This window comes from Rutilus rutilus, assembly GCF_951802725.1.
Source record: "Rutilus rutilus genome assembly, chromosome: 9".
In the NCBI taxonomy this organism is placed as follows: domain Eukaryota; kingdom Metazoa; phylum Chordata; class Actinopteri; order Cypriniformes; family Leuciscidae; genus Rutilus; species Rutilus rutilus.
In genome coordinates, this window is record NC_140223.1 from 18,185,052 (window position 1) to 18,205,324 (window position 20,273).

Here is a 20,273-nt window from a genome sequence, read left to right on the forward strand (position 1 = left end):
TTTTGCCAATTACCTCTGGTTTGATAAATCAGACTGGAGAGATTGTGATCGTGCAACCTCGAGAGGAGGACTGCAAAGCGATATAGTTTCCTGATCTAAACGGGTAAAATATAATCAGAGTTTAAGAGATTAACCAAATATTCTTTCACGTTTAATGATGCACAGATATCATTAAAACCCTTTTTTCATTTATGGAGTCAGATGAATTAACGAGTCAATACATGTGAGAAAATATATTGCATTTAATCTTGTTGTGTTACGTAAAAGGAAAGGCAAGCAATACGCAGAGAAACCTTCCCCGTTTCATTGGAAACCTTCTTTGGGGCAATAGCCGGGTTTACACAGGTGACAAATTCTCAGACAAGGAACAGGTGACAACACTCAGACAAAGAACAGGTGACAACACTAAGGTAAACAAGGACTCAACTACAAGAGGGCGGGGTACAGGGAAACAAGAAGGAAGGAACAGAGGAGCACATGGCCAACACAAACAAAGATAGAGCCATATGTTGAAGTACAACACAAACATAGATACATGAAACAAAGACACAGACAAAGCTGTCAGGGCAGAACCCTGACAATCACGCTATGTTATGTCATCGTAATGAATTAGCTGCCAGGAACGTAAAATGTAATGCTATATTAGCATGTAATGGCACTAAATATTTTTGTGCAACACATACTTAATTTCACTGCCATAGACTTGGTCACCAGACTTTATAAAAAGCGTTACTGAAGTACAAACAAAGTGTAATATAACTGTAGTGTACAATAAATTATATTTATTTGCTTAGGCTACCTGTCTATTAAAACACATGCGAGAGCAGAGTCACTGTGGACAGATCAAGTCCAAGTTTGTTGCAAAGCTCTCCCCATCCTGAAAACGCCACACCGATATTAATCCCTCCCAAAGCCTGCTTGCCAAGTTGATTTATGTTTACGGTATTTTGGATTTTCTCTACTCGCCTATAATTCTATAATCGTGAACCATGATGACTGATGACTGAACTTTTGGGATAATTTAACAACTGCATGAAATATATCACACTGTTTAAGTGGTTTTTGAATATTTTATTATGAAAAATCTTACATATTGCACCTTTAATAACTCACCCTAATGTCGTTTTAAACCTGTAAGACAGAAATCTCTCAGGTTTCATCAAAAATATCTTCTTTTGTGTCCCAAAGATGAGGATGAGTAAATAATGACAGAATTTAAATTTTTGGGTGAACTATTCCTTTAAATCATGAATATAGGTGTTTTTGCAAAATATAAATGAGCTGAGAGGTAATTTCTCTTTCTTCGGTCTCAATGAAGTTATAAGGAAAAGTGGGTATAATGGGTATAAGGAAAACGGGTAACACTTTATAATAATGGTCCGTCATTAATAAGTAATGAAGGACTAATAATGAGTAGTTCTACATTAACACTTCAGCTACTACTATTAACTAATAAAGAAACAAGCTTAACTAATCAGTAAGTAATGTAAAATTTAGGAGATTATTCCTTATTAGGTAATCAATAATTAGGCTACTTAATGAGATTAGCTTCATTAATAACTATTAACTAACTGACAAATTATAAAGAACATTATCGTGTGTCTGAGACGTAATCATTTTTACTATGAAAATAGTCGAACGTAAAAAAAGATAATTGCTAACGTCTTAGACACGATAATGTTGTGATTAGTAATTAATTAGTAATTCTTTATAAGTTGTCATAATTACTTATTAGATATTCGATATTACTTACTGATTAGTTCATATTGTTTCCATATTAGTTAATAGTAGGCCTAGTATCTAAGATGTTAATGTAGAACTACTCATGACGTCCTTCATTAGGCCTACTTCCTGCATAGTTACTTATTAATGACGGACCATTATTCTAAAGTGTCAGCAGAAAACGCATCAGAAACGGTTTGGGAATTCCAGTGTAATCAAAATCTTTGTTTCACTAAAAAATTACTTTCAGTTAAAGTTTTATTTCTCTCTTTTTGAGGCCTTGCTAAAATGCAGTTTCAACTGGATGAGGATGTGGAGTGATGTATTTCATCATCATGGGTATTGTTGATGCCATTGTGCATGCCATTATGCACGTAAAACCAACAAATCAAATAAAATCGAGAATTTCCATAATATTTTGCTAACGTGTGTCATTTTTGTTTATCATAGATGTTTATCATAGAATCAAAACACTTAGTGAAAAATATACGTAAACAAGTTTTCTTTAAACCTTTAAAAATATGATTTTCAGGTTACTTTCAGATTACTAATATAGCTAGATGTATTGTGTATAAGAGTATAATTACGACTTTTATTATGAAAGTCGGTTATTCGCGACTTGTATTTTGAAGTAACTCACTTGCGTAGGCAGTGCAGGAAGTTATCTACTTGGTTTTGATGCCACGTTCACGTCGCTCACTAGTCACTACAATTCAAATTTATTGATTAATAGAAAGGTCAGTTCATCCCTTACTTTGTTTTGAAACGTAATGTTACTTAATATGGACAATTCCTTTTCTTTTCTTTTTTTAACTGTACTTTTACTAAATAAGCCTTTAATTGAACTGAACGGTTGTGTTAGCTAGTAGGAAAACATCGCCAATAATGAATGTCAATAGAGCTGCTGCCATACTCGTGTTTAAAGGACAAAACATGACAAGTCTGATGTTTATTTTGACATTATTTTACTTTTTTTTTCTTTCATATCCAGCTCATTTGCTTGGCCTTTTGAATTTAGAAAAAAAAAGTGAAAGCCAATAAGCTTCCTGTATTAGTCTAACAGACATAGTCATGTTTCTAATCATAGTTATGTAGCGTGTATATATGAAGCTTTTGAAACATTAAACTCTGCTGTGGTATGTTGTTTAAAGGTTTGATGTCATGTCGAAGGTGTCTATGGGTAAAGTGCTGCTCCGAAATGTCATCAGACACACAGATGCCCATAACAAGGTGTGAACTTTTATGAACCATTTTTATTTCAGATGTATATAAGCAGAAATCTATCATGAAATTAATCATGGAATGATTAAACTTCTAACTGCAGATTCAAGAGGAGTCTGAGATGTGGAAATTGAGGGATCTTGAACGACAAGCCACGTCCACTCATTTCCCAAAGCACAGGTGATGACTGATGGCTACAAGCATCACAACCTTTGTTTATTGCTCCTGATGTCTTTTTCTCTTTAGTGACAAATGTAATTCTCACTTAGGGGCCGCATGCACTGTGACCGCAATTTGAACGACTCGGAGGGGTCCATGCGAGGCCGGATTGGAGACAGGAAAGATGTGATGTCTGAGAGAGATGAGAGGGAGGCACAATACTGGACGCGAAAACTATATGAGTTTGAAGCCAATGATCCTGACAGGTATTGCTGCTTGCTTTTGTTCTTGTGGTGTTTTAATTATTTTGTATGTTTGAAACATGAAACAAGAGGCATTTCCTGTGATCACAAAGCTGTGTTCTGTCTCCTCAGGTGGGGCCACAGTGGCTTTAAGGAGCTTTATCCTGAGGAATTTCATTCTGATGGGTAAGGTGTCCTTCCACCTCATAAATGTTTAGCATATTGTTGTGGAGTTTTTAAATAGCAGGGGTCTTCAACGTGGTCTGTGGTGTTACTGCAGGGGGTCCATTATTGTTTGATTATTACATTGGCATGCATTGTTGATCTTGGATAACAATTTTTTTTAAAGATTGCATTTTAATTGTACTTTCAATTAAATTAAATTGATAAAAAAATAAAAAGTACAATGTACAAATATATATCTCTTTACATCAGTCATGGTTATTTTAATAGCTATGCAACGTAACTAGCTTGTAAATAAAAAAAGTTAAAAGGTTAGTTCACCCAAAAATAAAAATTCTGCCATGTTTTTTGCCTTGAAAGTGGTAGTTACGTAGGCTGTCAATGGAGGGACAGGAAGCTCTCAGATTTTATTACAAATATCTTCATTTGTGTTCCAAAGATGAAAGAAAGTCTTACGGGTTTGGAACGACATCAGGGTGAGTTATTAATGACAGAATTTTCATTTTTGGGTGAACTATCCCTTTAAAGATCCCTGTTATAGAGTCACTCATTTTCATTTGATCTAAAAAATAAATAATTTTAAAATGATTCTAAATATTCTAGCAGTAAATTGTTATATACAAATATATGTACATTCTTAATGATTGTTTTTGGTGGCTTTCCAATGTAAACCATCATGATAAAGCATTAAGAATGTACATATATTTGTATGTAAATTGTTATATACAAATATATGTACATTCTTAATGATTGTTTTTGGTGGCTTTCCAATGTAAACCATCATGATAAAGCATTTAAATACAAAGGTTAAAGACCCCTGGTTTCATTCTGATGTTACTTAATTTGCTTCTTTAATCTAAAATCTAAAATAATCTTAAATATAATGTAATATAATTGAATTATTGATTTAAAATAATTTTAATTATATAGATATAGAATCAAATTGTTTAATAATCTAAATATATTAGATTATTGAAATATTTTAGCAGCGTATTTTTTCGTTTAATAATATATTATATTCATTTATTCCAGAAAAAAAGCCTGCAATGATAGTAAACACAGAAGGAAAAAACACAAGAACAAACTACACGATGACATAGAGAAGTCTTCCAAGAAGTCATCTAAGAAGAAGAAAAAGAAAAAAGAGAAGAAGAGGAGGAGAACTGTGGCCTCGGGCTCTGAGAACTGCAGCGATGCGGAGGACACCGCGAAGAGGAAACAGAGGAGGAAGGGAGGTAAAAGCAAGCGTAGCAAGAAGGAGCACAAAGACAGAACAGAAGACAGCAGCACGGAGGACAGCCGTTCAGACACCAGGACGAGAACGAACAGGAAGAGAGACTGCCCTGAAATAGACACACTGGGCGAGCCTCAGCGGAAGAAGCGGAAAAACTGGAAAGTGGCGAACGAGGAGAGATCAGAGGAGAGCTCTGATGCTTGACTTTTCAATCTACCTGGCCGAACAAGGCTTACTGTAGACACATTTTTGTAATCGTGCATCTCGTTCATATTTAGGAGACTCTGATCATGGGTCTGGAGTCAATAACTTGATCTTTATACCTCTCCAAACAGACACGTGATGGCTTTTTAACCATGTTTGCAAACATGCGAATTTGTCTAATTTTATGAGGTTATATTTTCTGAACATTTTAAATATGTTTGAATGTTTTTTATTCCTTGTGAGACTGAACGATTTTTATTGCCATTGAAAAAACTCAGGTATTTTTCTGCCATGTGTGTAATTGAATTAAGTGAAAAGATATTTTTTTAATATACTTGTATTCTATGATACCTTATTCTTGAACCTACCAGTTACAACAATCTTATTGATTTTTTTTTTTTTTTGCCTAACAGCATTTGTGTGTTAAGTGCAAAGTTGCCCAGAAGGTGGCACTTTTGCACTATCAGACGACAATCTCAAAGCGTATGGCAAGCCGTTTTAACATTTAATCCTTAATATGTACTAGTATCTATTTTCATGCTACTAGTACTTATTTTTTAGATACTAGGATCTATTCCATTAAGTTCTAGTACTTATTCATTAGCTACTAGTGTTTATTCTTTAGGTAGTAGTGCTTATTTTTAGGTACCAGTACCTTTTTAAAGATATTAGTACTTATTCATCAGATACTAGTTCTTATTTATTAGATACTGATACTCATTCATTAGATACCAGTACTTATTTGTTAGATACTAGTACTTATTCATTAGATTCTAGTACTTATTTTGATAGTGACTATTGCTATTCTGTTGTGACTAATAACACATTTCAAATGTTTGCCATTGACTTATATGGGAACCTGTCATTCATATATCAACTATTCAGTTTTGACTAGTATTCCAATTATGATTAGTAGGGTAGACTGGGTACAGTTGAGACACTTTTTGCGTTTTGATTTTTCACACAAAAATAGATACTGAAAAGAAGTGAATTTCCACATGACATGCCACATGACATTTCATTAGCTTATCGATTAAGATATTATCAATCAATAATACCCAGAAGTAGTTTATATTTTCCACAATTAGCTCATGAAAATAAGGTGCTTTTTGTCTCAACCTTGTCTCAACTGTACCCATATGTGGTACAGTTGAGACAGTGCATGGTACAGTTGAGACACCCATTTCTAATGATGTAAAGGTAACTAACCATTCATTATAAATATGAAAAATAAAGACAAATAAAGAAAATAACAATTGGGCAACATTTACGTTTATTCAACCATTTATATTCATTCATTTTATTTAAATTAGCACTGGTTAAAATTTATAAAGCAGGAACAAGATATTAAACAATATTTATTAATAATACACAGTTTAAATATCACAAATATCAAATTTTATTTTCATTTGCGTCCTATGTTGGCTAATTACGACGTTTAACCTGTTATCATAACACTGCACAACTAAGCAGTGTGTTTCCTATAATAGAACTCTATCGGGGGTACAGTTGGTACACGTGTGTCTCAACTATCCCCCGCTGGCCACCTCGCATATTTCTCTAGATTTTGCAATTACCTTGCATGACACAATACCATGAAATATGCCAGTTTTTAGGGCACAGAATAACGTTTGTGGTGATACCAGTTACGTTTAACAGTCATATAGGGATAGTAAGCTATTCATTGTGGAGAGTGCATGGTGAAGTGAACGTCCTACTTTAGAAAAAAAACTTTTCCCGATATCTTCGGATCGGAGATGCGTCCATTGTTCAAATTTCCCACGATCAAAGAGGACACTAATACGCATGTGCACAGCAAAAATCACAACTTGTGCTTGCTGCGAACGCAAGTTATTTAAGGTGTCTCAACTGTACCTATGTCTCAACTGTACCCAGTCTACCCTACATATTTTTTATAATAGTCATTAGGTACTAGTACTAATGAATAAGCAACTAAAGAATAGGCGTTAGTAAGTAGGGCTGGGCGATATATCGCATGACATTGTTATGCGCATCTTGTCAGTAAAGCCGGTTCCTTGATTAGTAGTAATCACCATCACCTGCTTTCAAATGGAGCAGCATTTACTACACAGAGCCGTAGTTCACTGACAAGCTGAGCCATATGGCTTTACTGACAAGATGCGCATGATATATCGCCCAGCCCTATCAGTAAGACTACCTAAAGAAATTGCACTAGTGAATAAGCACTAGTACCTTGAATAAATACCCGTATCTAAAAATTAAGTAGGCTACTAGTAGCATGAAAATAGATATTAGTACTTATTAAGGATTAAATGTTAAAACGACTTGCCATACAAAGCGAGGCTGCCTGATTGTCTTTTAACGACTTGTTTTGTACGTTCGCTTGTAAACACCTACAGTAAATGATATTTCACTACTGTTTACTTCCGACATTTACGGATAATGGCTACTTCCCTTTGCTAATGTGTACGTGTGCTTTCACTGATTCATTTGCACTAAACTACCAAAGGTCAAGCGTTCATATCATATTAGATGGAATTATATCATTAAAGTTGCCTTTGGAAGCAACGGTTATTTTACCAGTAACGTTAGTTAGTAGAGTTCACTTGTTGTGTCAGTGTTTACCGTTATTGTTGCTCACTTACACCGAGTCCACGTGAGCTGTACGAGCGGTGTGTGTGTGTTTTATGTATATGTGTGGGTTGAGTGACCGCTCATTATTCTGATCACCGGCTGCCATCTTCCGCTGTAAACACGGAGCAGTCGCCGTAAAGAACATTGCGTCTCTATGGCAATGACCAGCGCCCTTTCCTATCAGCCTGGCTGCACGACGACTCAATTCTGAAAATGATCAAACACTTTCAAGCTGCCAAGCTTCATAATTAAATCAAATTAAATGTGTCTAGCTTTCATCAGCCGAGATGAAGGTGTTTCGTGTTTTCGGTAAAAACGGTCACTAACACGCAGCTCAGGGGAACACGCTGTTCTGACAGTTCGTTTTGCTGAGGGCAATTTCATTCAGGCTGATCCGGTAATAAAGGTTGTGCTCTTTTGGTCTCTTCCGATTTGACTGCGATGTGGTTTTTGTCCAATTTAATGCCCCTTTGACATTAAACCAAAAATATATCAGATATTAGAATGGTTAAAAAAAAAAAAAAATACTGTGGGAGGAAAAACAGACTAATCAAGCAGTTTCAAACTGCAACAGTTTAAGAAATAGTGTTGTTTTTAGTTTTATGATACATTTTTTAACATTAATGGGCTGAAAATGGGAAAGAGTGTCGTTAAAACTGTTGAAAAAAGTGTTGTCTAGCCTATACAAATTAATACCTAAAATGTTTTTAAAGCCTGCAGTCGTTTTTATAACAGGTTGTTTAACAAAAACATGAATCTCACTGTAGAGAAACTCATTTAGGCCAACAACAAAACAGTTTTCTACACTACCATTCAAAAGATTGGGATTGGTAAGAAATTAATAGCCTACTTTTATTTAGTGCAGTAAATTGATAAAAAAAAAAAAAAAAAAAAACATTTACAGAAATTTATAATCCTACAAAAATGTCAATTTCATGAACAAATGCTGTTCTTTTGAACGTTCTATTCTTTAAAGAATCCTGAAAAAACTTTTGGTTTCCACAAAAAATATTTCCACAAAAACAAATGTTTTCAAAATGGATACCCTATATAAGAAATTAGTTTCTTGAGCAGAAAATAAGCATATTACAATGATTTCTGAAGGATCATGCACTGAAGACTGGAGTAATGATGCTGAACATTTAGCTTTGATACACAGGAATAAATTACATTTTCAAATATATTAAAATAGAACACTGTATATTACTGTTTTTACTGTATTTTGATCAAATAAATGCAGCCTTGGCAGCAGAACATTTTAAGCAGTACTGAACATGTTCAGTCACTATTCAATCATTTGACATAATGTTTTGATTGATTAGTAATAAATAATTGATCTTTAAGTTTAACAAAGAACAATCTTCCCCTGGGGGATCACTTGCATGCTTTCTGTTTGTTCAGTAAAAGTCTGCACAGTTGAGGAAGAACCTCAGTAAGTTTGCTTTGAAGGAAGAACACTGATCTCACATGTTTTTATTTGATACATTTCACATTACTCTTCAATTACACAATTATGTGGGGTATGTTCCTTCTTTAGGTTATTATTGTCAAAACCATCTTAGCCATGCAGGTAAATCTAATGGGCTTAATCATTCTTTATTGAGTTCTGCCGGTAGAGTATTTCATACTTATGTCATATTGGCGTGGAAAGAGATAAGATGGCATTACCAGAAATTAGGTTGTATTATGTCAAGCTATTTCTTGCAACAGTTTTGAGTTATGTATGATCTATTGGTTTGGCAGGGATTATGTGACGTTATACGTTTCGAGAGAATCTGTGTGCATCACTGTGTAAATTACATATAGAGGTTAAACTAAAGTCTGCATGTACTTTTAGCTCTTCCTTGACATCATATCTGTGAGTCACCAGTCATGTGATAAAATCCCATTCAGGTTCGTTGTTGGCGGCGGCTGATAAGTAGGCTATCATTTATCAGACCTAGAAAAAGATCATATCCTGAACATGACTACAATAGGCCAAACAGAGGAAGTGACACATCCTCAAAGTTGGTATTGAAATGTATAGTGATTCCCTCCAGTAAGTTTCATTATGAATCACTTACTTTATTGGTTATGTGGTCAGACTCCAGACCGACCAGGTCAGTCATTCATTTTGCATCAATAATAGTTTCTCACCGCAACAATAAACGATGGCAGACATTCATTATATTTATTCATTCTTTATCCAATGCAGCTTTTAAACTAGGTAAAATACTATTAAAGGCGTGGGCAAAAAGGTCCATTGTCCATAGTGTAACAATGTATGAAGCACAGCTCACATTAGATGTCACTTTCAACTCTAGCAGCTTTCAGTTGGTCATCAAGCCAAAATCATGTGACCAGCATAAACACATTGCAAAATTTGCAGAAAACAGCGGTTTTCTACTGTTTCCCCTCCCCCCTTTAATTAGCAATTGGGCTGGTTTAGTTGTGCAGACCTGGCAACCCTGCCGGCTGTTGAAATTCCTGATTGCATGATTACAATTATAAAAGTGCAGTAGGCTACTGTACGGAACTGTATTGCATTCACTTCAACTGGAATTTCTACACGAAAATTCGCTGAACATGCAGTAGTACGGAAGCGTATTGCATTCACTTGAGGAAAAATAATCTACTCTGTTTTTCTGAATTAACGAGTTAATTATCTCAGAATTACGAGATAATTTAAATGTTTTTGCTCTGTTTTCCTGAATTAATGACTTAATTATCTCAGAATTATGAGATATTATGTCATTAATTTAGAAAAACAGAACAAAAACGTTTTATTCATGAAAAATTATCTCGTAATTCTAAGATAATTAACTCGTTAATTCAGAAAAAGAGAGCAAAAACTTTTTTTCATGAAAAATTATCTCATAATTCTGAGATAATTAACTCGTTAATTCAGAAAAACAGAGCAAAAACTTTTTTTCATGAAAAATTATCTCGTAATTCTGAGATAATTAACTCGTTAATTCAGAAAAAAATTTCCTCAAGTGAATGCAATACGCTTCCGTACTACTGCATGTTCAGCGAATTTTCGTGTAGAAATTCCAGTCAGTTCAATAGAAATCTACACAATTATGAATTTCGGTTGAAAGCGTAAGTTTTCTCATTGCAGATTTCGCAACAGGTTTAAGCTGTTTGAGTGTGGTTTCTGTGTGAGTTCTGCTTCATACATTGCTATTGACAAATAGACAATCATGGTTGCCAGGTTTTGCAAAACCCGCCCAATTGCTAATCAAATCTAGCCCAATCAATAAAAATTGCATTTGGCGGGGGAGGGGGTAGTGGTTGGTTTTGCTTCAACCTATAGCTTACAAAAACTACTCTCGGCAACAGTGAAGTAAACCAAATCCGTTTGAAAACCGCAGACTTGGCAACAATGCAGACAATGGACCTTTTTTGCTCGCAAAATTTTGATACTGTGACCAGACCACATCACCTTTAATGGATTTTAAAGGGATTTTGCACTGACAATTTTCCAAACAACGGTAAATGTGACCGCAATTTAATACTTATTAACTTACTGTGCTACGTCCATACATACTGTGGTACTGATTGCACTGTATTTGATTTTTGAATTCTTATTCTAAACTGTTTTAATATATTTTATATTATTTTTAATAGTTTTTTTTTTAACTTTAATTCCTTCTATGTAAAGCACTTTGAATTACCAGTGTATGAAATGTGCTATATAAATAAACTTGCCTTGCCATGCCTTGCATAATACTATTAGTATCAAGATGGTCATAAGTAGGCTTTCTAAAGTGCAGAAGTGAATGCAGCTAGCTAGTTTAGCATAGAAAACCCATTCAGACTCTTATTATACTGTTTAAAATACCACAGTTATAGCAAATATATCTCAAGGTGAAGTCAAATGACGTGGTTTAAGCATGGTGGACCCCGTGGTGCTCATTAACATGCCCCTCTGCTGAGAACCTTTCAAGGTTAATCGACAGCTCCTGCAGCCAGTGGTCTGAACACACGCTATTTCCCGGATTGCTCTCCAAATCAGTTGTGCATCCAGGCTGACCCTCTCACAGACTTTACTTCAATTAGCCACCAAGTGAATCATGGGTCAATCTGCTCCCGTTGCCATGGCAACCTGACGTAAAAGATTTGGATTCTCTTGACACTACCGGAGGCTACACCAACATCTCTGCTGAGGATGTGCATATTATGTGGGCACGCATTCAAATGAAGCATTCTCAAATGATAATATTTTGAAATACTCTAAAAGTGGGGCATTTTCTAGCAAAACTAGAAAAAGAGCACTCACTCAAGTGTCCTCAAGTATTCATCATTAGATGTGGATAAATATTGAGCGTTAAACACACAATAACTTGAACCTGACATCAGTTAGAAGCTGCTTCATGTAATTTCTTCAAATTTGATTATAGTAACTAACCTAATTCTGAAAAAAAAAACCTTAAAAAAAAATACTGGTGGTGGAATATTTTGGGTTGTTGCCAGGGTGTTTCTATGTGGTTCTTCTAAAGTGTTTTTGTATTTAAATGTTGCTATCCAGTTGCTTGGGTGTTCTGGGTGGTTACTAAGGTGTTCTGACTGTTTTTTACCATGTTTTTATGCAGTTGCTACAGTGTTCTGGGTGGCTAAGATGTTTCTAGGGGATTGCTAAGGAGTTCTGACTGGTTTTTGGCATGTTGATGTGCAGTAGCTAGGAAGTTCTGGGTGATTGTGAAGGTGTTCTGAGTGTTTATTAGTATGTTTCTACGTGGATTCTACAGTGTTCTGAGTGGCTAATGTATTGCTAGGTGGTTATTAAGGTGTTGTGAGGTTTTTTTTGTGTTTACTATTTTTCAAAACACTTTATTTGTCCACAAGGGGCAATTAAACGAGGCCACGTAGAGTCACGTAAACAATATACATAAAAACATCATAAATTAAAATAAATGTGCACACAATGTGCACATTTGTGCACGGTATACATATTAATTATAATCTGCTACAAGTGGATACCTAAAAAAACCTGTAGAGTTTACACCATTAACTGAGAGATTTTTTTCCCATGTACTGTGTCTGGTAGGCCCCAATTAATCTATATCGAATCGATTTTAAACGAATCGCAAGCTTGTGAATTGACATTGAAATCAAATCGAATCATGCAATTTGTGCCAATGCCCAGCTTGCCACAATAGGTACTAAAGACTTCTGAGAGGTTTTAAACGTGTTGATGTACAGTATAGCATTTTTATTCATCAGTTGTTATGCGATTATTAGGGCGTTCTGAGTGGTTAATGCATTGCTGGTTACTAAAGAGTTCTGAGTGGTTTTAACATGTTGTTAGGCAGTTTCTAAGGTTTTCTGGTTGCTTGTTAAAGGAGAACTCCGGTCAATTTTAACATTGAGCTCATTTTTTTGTACATTTGGAGTGCTGTCAGTACAGAGAACAACGACAAAAATCGGTGTTGCCTACACCGAGTTATCCTCTTTTTAAAATTTGCACCCTGTTGACTTCAAAGACTTAAACCTGCTTTTTAGCCTCTTAACATCCTTGATGTGTCATTACAAGTGCACCAGCCATGTGAGTGATTCCTTCGGAGTGAATGCGGGTGAATCTGACTGCAGTAGATGTGAAAGAAATATATAAAAAATGATGTTTATTCAGCCAGCGCACATACCTGTATTTACATCCTGTTTTCGGTCGAAGTCCACAGTAGTCGATTGTCGAGTTCACGCGCGTGATCATAGGTACTAATGCGCGTGAACTCGACAATCGATTACTGTTAAAATTTTGTTAAAATTGACCGGAGTTCTCCTTTAAGGCTGACTAAATGTTTTAAAGGAACACTCCACCGTTTTTTCATATTAAACTATGTTATTCCCTTAACTAAGACGAGTTGATACACACCTCTCTCGTCTCAGTGCGTGCACACTTTGATAGCACTTAGCTTAGCCCAGTTCATTCATTAGGATCCAAACACAGATGAAGCTAGAAGCGACCAAACACCTCCATGTTTTCCACTTCGACTCGGCGCAGTAATATCATCACTGAAAAATCCTCTCCCCCTCTCCCTCTCCCTCTCACTTCTGTCATTAGAACCAACGTGACTTTTTACTGCGCCGAGTCGAAGTGCTCCCAAGTGCTATTCCGCCATACATTATAGTTATCCTTTTTACCCGCTTAGAAAAGCGCCACGTTTTATTTTGTGTCACCGTACTTGGTCGTGTCACTACTCGTGTAACTGTATTTAAATAGGGAAAACGTGGAGGTGTTTGGTCGCTTCTAACTTCATCTCTGTTTGGATCCTAATGAATGAACTGGGCTAAGCTAAGTGCTATCAAAGTGTCGCCGCGCGCCAGAGCGATTGAGTGCACGCACTGAGACGAGAGAGGTGTGTATCAACTCGTCTTAGTTAAGGGAATAACATAGTTTAATATGAAAAAACGGTGGAGTGTTCCTTTAAATTGTGTAATGAAAGTCTACTGTAAAAATTGGACCTCATTACAGCATGGGTTTCATAACAGCACTTGCATGACCTTTGCCTCAAAGATCACACTCTGCTGTGTTGTTTCATAACATAAAAGGTTTCTGAGCAAGCAGTCCCTAGTGTTCAGACAGTTCAAAGTAATCCAGGGCACATTCAGGCCCAAAAAACACCATCAGCACCATGTTTCTTCATCGCCTTTGTTATAGGCCTCACGCCGTGACGTCAGTGCAAGTCTTTGCCATACTCAGAAAAAGGAGGAGGAAATGGATGTATGATCCAGGGGGGAAAACAGCTTTAAGAGCTTTCAAGAAGGTTTGATTTGAGCAGTCAACCCCCTGCCCTCCCTCACTTTCACATCCCTGCTATCACACCTCCGCCTGCACAGCCTTATGGGACGCAGGTTTGACGTCAGCATGTGTCAGCTCAGCCCATAGTCTGCCTCTGCTGCTAAATGACTGCAGTAATTGATTCAGAAGAGCAGAACGAGCCTCAGCTAATTGGTCTGTGGCAGCAGCTGCTCCGTTTCTGGTCTCTCCTCAAATCTTCTCCCAGTTCACGTCAAACATAGCAACGCACTTTTATAAGCCGTGCAAATATGAGGGGGAGGTTGGCCGTACATCATCCGATGGATGATTGAAAAATGCTTTGCTCTGGAAGGTTCTGCAGTTTCTGTTATAAGCACGTCACTGAGGAGAAGTGGCATTTTTGCTTCAGTGCTCTTGGAAAACTAGAACAAGACAACAGTTTATTTGCTTTTGTTGATCTTCAGTTTATATCAACAACTTGCAATCTTGTGCTCATCTTTTGCTAAACAAAAATCCTGTTGTTAAGTTGCAAAATAGTTGCAGAATGGTTTGTTGTGAATGGTTTGTTCCACTGTGATAGTGGAACATTCTTTTCTTTCCACAAAAAAACTTTTCTGGTTCACCAGAAATGGTACATTGTACACTGAATTTAATGTGCAACTGTGTGTCTTTTTTTATAAACAACAGACAATTTAAATATATATATATATATATATATATATATATATATATATATATATATATATATATATATATATATATATATTAGTGCTGTTGAAAGGCCATATGGATTAAAGGCCCGTTCACTCCAAAAACAATAACTATAATGATATATTAGCATATCGCTCTGTTTATTCTACGTGCGTGCTTGATGGCTTCTGATTGGCTATCAATCTTTTTATCGTTCATCAGCTGAATAAAATCATTCTGAAAGTGATTCCAACAATATTGTTTCTCTGTGCCACGTTATAGATGTGGTGTGAGCTCTGCTATTCTTTAATTGAGAACGCTTTTTTAGAACTATATTGTTATCTTTAGTTATCGTCCTTGGTGTGAACGGGCCTTTAGACAAAATTAATTTGCTTAATAATATTTGTTGCTCTTAAATTCCTATCAACAAGTTTCAACTAGCTGTTGCATTCTTGAAAATGGTTATCTTCCGCGGTAAAAAATGACGTAGTGAATCTTACTAGTTTGCTGTTAACATTACAAATGAAAACATTAAATTTTTACATAATCCTTTGCTTACACTACCTATTGTGCATATGACAGTAAAACACTGTTCAAATTTCTTTTCCTAATTAAAAAAAAAAAAAAATTTAAGTTGCAAAATTACAGAATGGTTATGGGAACTCTCTTCTTTATTTCTGTAAACAATCTGTTCCCAAAAATTGTACAGTGGGATAACTGTGGAACTATGTGTCTGTCATAAAAAAACCAGACCATTTCAAATCTGTACATTGGAGCTGAATGCTCAAGATTTGGTCTACAATCAAGAAGGGTTGCAACAGCAAAGGTTATTTAGAATAAGGACAGTACATAATATTTTTCCACTAACTGCAAATGTTTTGTTCATTTCACAAATGGACCATATGGCAAGTCAAGCATCCTCTTGCCTGAATCTGTCCTTCTTTTTCTGTGACCCTGAGCCACATATCTCTTCCTTTGCTTTGTTTTCCCTCACCGTGCCTACATCCGTGTGCTATTTGAATGGTGATCACCAGCACCATTCACTCTAAATTGTAACCTGTCACAAGCCCACATCTTCAGGCATGAGTCATTCATTCTAAGTTGGTGGTCCGTGGTCTAGAAGTTGATCGGACGAACAGTGATGGCTGTGGTTGAGGTGTGAGGCTAAATGTATTTCCACTGGATGAACATTCATCCAATTAACTGCTGACATCATACCAGGATAGGTTCATCTTTTTTCCTATGTGTTTTTATTGCTCTTGGGGCATGAAAAACAAGATTTGATTTTTATTTTATTTTTTTACAAATTTTTCAAAGAGATCTTCAGATGTCCACTTGAGTGGACAGCATGCGGTTATGGTTTAAACTGAAGATATACTGTATTAAATATAATACAATAATCAAACAGATAAAGTATGTGTATTTAACAAACTAATCAATACAATTATATCAAATCATGTGAAAACTATAAAATATATACAAAAAATATAAATGCGAAATATTGCAAAGGCTTCATACAACTTCATACAAGTTGCACTTCGCGTATCTTTGATATCAGAACATGAGGATGTGATTCCATCAGAATTTTCTACAGCCTGTCAAGGTACAACTGTGGAAACCACTCCGATGCTCCCTTCAGTGTACCAGAGTATGGATATTTACCCTTATTAGCTGATAATTCTGATTATGTTCAAGATGGACATGCACATTTCTATCATAGCCCTCCTCTGAGAAAACCTAGCGAAACGTTTTTTCAATCTCATCTGAAATGATCAGTGTTGGGGGTAATGCATTACAAGTAACATGCATAACCCATTCAGATTACTTTTTTGATGTTACAAGTAAAGTAATGTGTTACAAGTAACATGCATTACGTAATCAGATTTGTTTTAATGTTATGAGTAATGTATTGTAACATGCATTACCTAATCAGATTATTTTTGATCTAACAAGTAATTAACTACAAGTAATGTGCATTACCTAATCAGATTACTTTTTGATGTAACGAGTAAAGAAACGCATTACAAGTAACATGCATTACGTAATCAGATTACTTTTTGATGTTATGAGTAAAGAAACGCATTACAAGTAACATGCATTACGTAATCAGATTACTTTTTGATGTTGAGTAAAGAAACGCATTACAAGTAACATGCATTACGTAATCAGATTACTTTTTGATGTTATGAGTAAAGAAACGCATTACAAGTAACATGCATTACGTAATCAGATTACTTTTTGATGTTATGAGTAAAGAAACGCATTACAAGTAACATGCATTACGTAATCAGATTACTTTTTGATGTTATGAGTAAAGAAACGCATTACAAGTAACATGCATTACGTAATCAGATTACTTTTTGATGTTGAGTAAAGAAACGCATTACAAGTAACATGCATTACGTAATCAGATTACTTTTTGATGTTATGAGTAAAGAAACGCATTACAAGTAACATGCATTACGTAATCAGATTACTTTTTGATGTTATGAGTAAAGAAACGCATTACAAGTAACATGCATTACGTAATCAGATTACTTTTTGATGTTATGAGTAAAGAAACGCATTACAAGTATGCGTTACATAATCAGATTACTTTTTGATGTTGAGTAAAGAAACGCATTACAAGTAACATGCATTACGTAATCAGATTACTTTTTGATGTTATGAGTAAAGAAACGCATTACAAGTAACATGCATTACGTAATCAGATTACTTTTTGATGTTATGAGTAAAGAAACGCATTACAAGTAACATGCATTACGTAATCAGATTACTTTTTGATGTTATGAGTAAGGAAACGCATTACAAGTAACATGCATTACGTAATCAGATTACTTTTTGATGTTATGAGTAAAAAAACTCATTACAATAACGTGCATTACGAAATCAGATTACTTTTTGATCTAACAAGTAAAGTAATGCATTACAAGTGTCATACATTATGTAATCACATGACTTTTTTCGATGTCAATGAAAATTACATTCTAATAATACAAATACATTTATTTACAGTAAAAAAAAAGTCACTGCAGATTAAGTTTTTAAGTTTTAAATTTCAAAAACAATATTCACATTATAATTATGAATTCTAGCTGAAATATAGCCATTGATGCATGACGTCCACTACAGTGGACGTGATTAATCAGAGTTTTCTCTCAATCTAAAATCAAAACTTGGAAAATTTAACTGTGATATGACTCATTAGATATTGCTTGATGCTGCAGTATTTTTTTTACCTACAAGAGTCTCCTAGGATAGAAGGAATGGGGTGGATATTCCGGAGCAACTTTCATGTCTGACTGACCCTTGGCCATCTTGGTTTGGAGGAGGAAAAAATCGAAACACAACGGCTTGCCACTTGGTTGCAATTTATAGGATGATGCACCAGGGTCCAATGAAGAGGTTGATGTGCAACTTTTCCATAAAAACCCGTGCAAATTCAAGAAAATGCTTTTTTAATAGCTGTCCACTGTAGTGACCACTATGCGTGAAAGGGTTAATATGTTTATGCCAGTTTGGCAAATGTACTGTGATTTTAGCAATCTTTTTATTTTCAAGGTCATCAGTGTATATGTAATTTCCCATACACTAAATGAAATCTTAGCTGTGAAAATTGAACTGTAAAATTGCAGAAAATTGCATGTTAGGAATGGATTCTCCCGTGTATTTTTGGAACAATACATCAGGGAACAAGACAGCAAACGGAGATTAATTCAAAGAACAAATGTTCTTTTCCAGGTAATGACTATACTTTTGAAGCAACAGCACAAGTATAACATCTAATCAGACATGGTGAAGTAATTTATGCAAATGCAGCTTAGCCAAGGCGCTGATGTGTCCTCATATACATAGAAAGAAGTAAAAATGGAAATACATTAACAGATTGTCATGTAGGCGTAAATGTAATGCTGCTCATTAAATATAATATCAGCAATAATTTAATGCACAATACAGATCCTTTGCTAAAATTCAAGGGACCCAGTACCAATTTATTTATTTTTTAATTTTTTTTAATTAAATGTTAGTCCAAGATAGCAAAATATTTTTTGAATAAATTTGCAAAAACAAAATAGTGTCATTATCCCTGCTCTGCTCTCCTGTAGTATAAAGTTATATTCTGGTTTTCTCATACAGGTAGCCTATGTGAAACAGGCACCGACACTATGCACACAGGCTTAAGTATGCATGTTCAAGATCATGTTTATCCTTGAGATGAGGGTGTAGGGGGTGCAGGCTGAATCTCTTTCTTCCTGGTGCTTCCTAAAAAGCGTGGAGTATACATGAAAGAGCTTAGCCTGATGTTATATAAACAGCAAGGGCCAAGGGTGGTCTGCACACACCTGGAGGGGCCTGGACCTTTGAGGAGAGAGTACAGGAATCATGTTCTAACATTAATAAGCTCAGAGTGGAAAATATGAGGGAGGCATCTGAGGAAAGAGTATCCAGGCGATCGGAGGCAGGGCTGGATCTGAGAGAGCCTGATGTGAGCGAGGAATGCTTGACGTCATTCGGAGTGGCCTCCAGCTACTTGATTATTAACAGCTGACAGCCCCCCTCTGCATGTTCTTTAGGGTCATATACCGAACCAAACAGAATGTAGATTGCCCAGAATGTGGATATTTAATCATATTTCTGTTTTAATATCATTGGACTAGATGGAGATTATAAAGCTTTGTCAAAATAAAGAATTCCAGATTTTGTTTCTGTATAAATAAATAACTCCAATATAGGCCTATTTGTGTTTTGGAAGATATTACATCAACAATAATGTGTTTCCCCTATTTTGTTTTTTACAGTCTATGGTTTTCCCCTAAGATTTATTGGCACCATTTAACAATAACCTTGAAACCTTTAACAATAACCTTGAAACCTTTCTATATATTTTTTTGTACATTTTTAGTAATTCACACAAAAATAAACATTCTCTCACATTCTTTACTCATTTTCACTATAAAAGTAGGCTATTCTAAAAACACAATAGTACATTTGACTCATGCACTTGTACATTCCAATTATTCTGAATCTTTCCCATAAAGACTAGAAGCAAATTGGAATTTCAAAGCTGCTCCCCGCCCTACTGATTTCAGAATTTACCTTTGAAGTATGACTGTCTGAAATTCATGTTGTAAATCAGCTCCATATTATGTTACTCATTAATCCAAAACTGCCTTTCTAAAAACCCATTGGAAATTCCAGAAGGAACCCAAGATTAATTTGCCTCTGACGTTAAATATGAATCAATATTATTTATTATATTACA

At 35.3% G+C, this 20,273-nt stretch overlaps 1 protein-coding gene across 3 annotated transcripts; it reads left to right on the top strand.

Annotated features, from left to right (window-relative positions):
* The first annotated feature begins 2,364 nt into the window (after positions 1–2,364).
* Positions 2,365–7,498, top strand: nkapd1 (NKAP domain containing 1). Of its 3 annotated transcripts, XR_014628712.1 has the most exons (7): positions 2,365–2,459; positions 2,874–2,952; positions 3,047–3,123; positions 3,213–3,368; positions 3,477–3,530; positions 4,560–5,699; positions 7,127–7,498. XR_014628712.1 is itself a non-coding variant. In XM_084418797.1 (6 exons), exons 2-6 carry the CDS (start codon positions 2,884–2,886, stop codon positions 4,963–4,965), a joined length of 762 nt encoding a protein of 253 aa, XP_084274923.1. In that variant the 5' UTR covers positions 2,365–2,459; positions 2,874–2,883; the 3' UTR covers positions 4,966–6,185. The 3 variants fall into 3 exon arrangements, 2 of the variants coding, with proteins under 2 accessions (XP_084274923.1, XP_084274924.1); XM_084418797.1 differs by lacking the exon at positions 7,127–7,498 and having other exon boundaries at positions 4,560–6,185; XM_084418798.1 differs by lacking the exons at positions 2,874–2,952; positions 7,127–7,498 and having other exon boundaries at positions 2,367–2,459; positions 2,985–3,123; positions 4,560–6,185.
* The last annotated feature ends 12,775 nt before the right edge of the window (positions 7,499–20,273 follow it).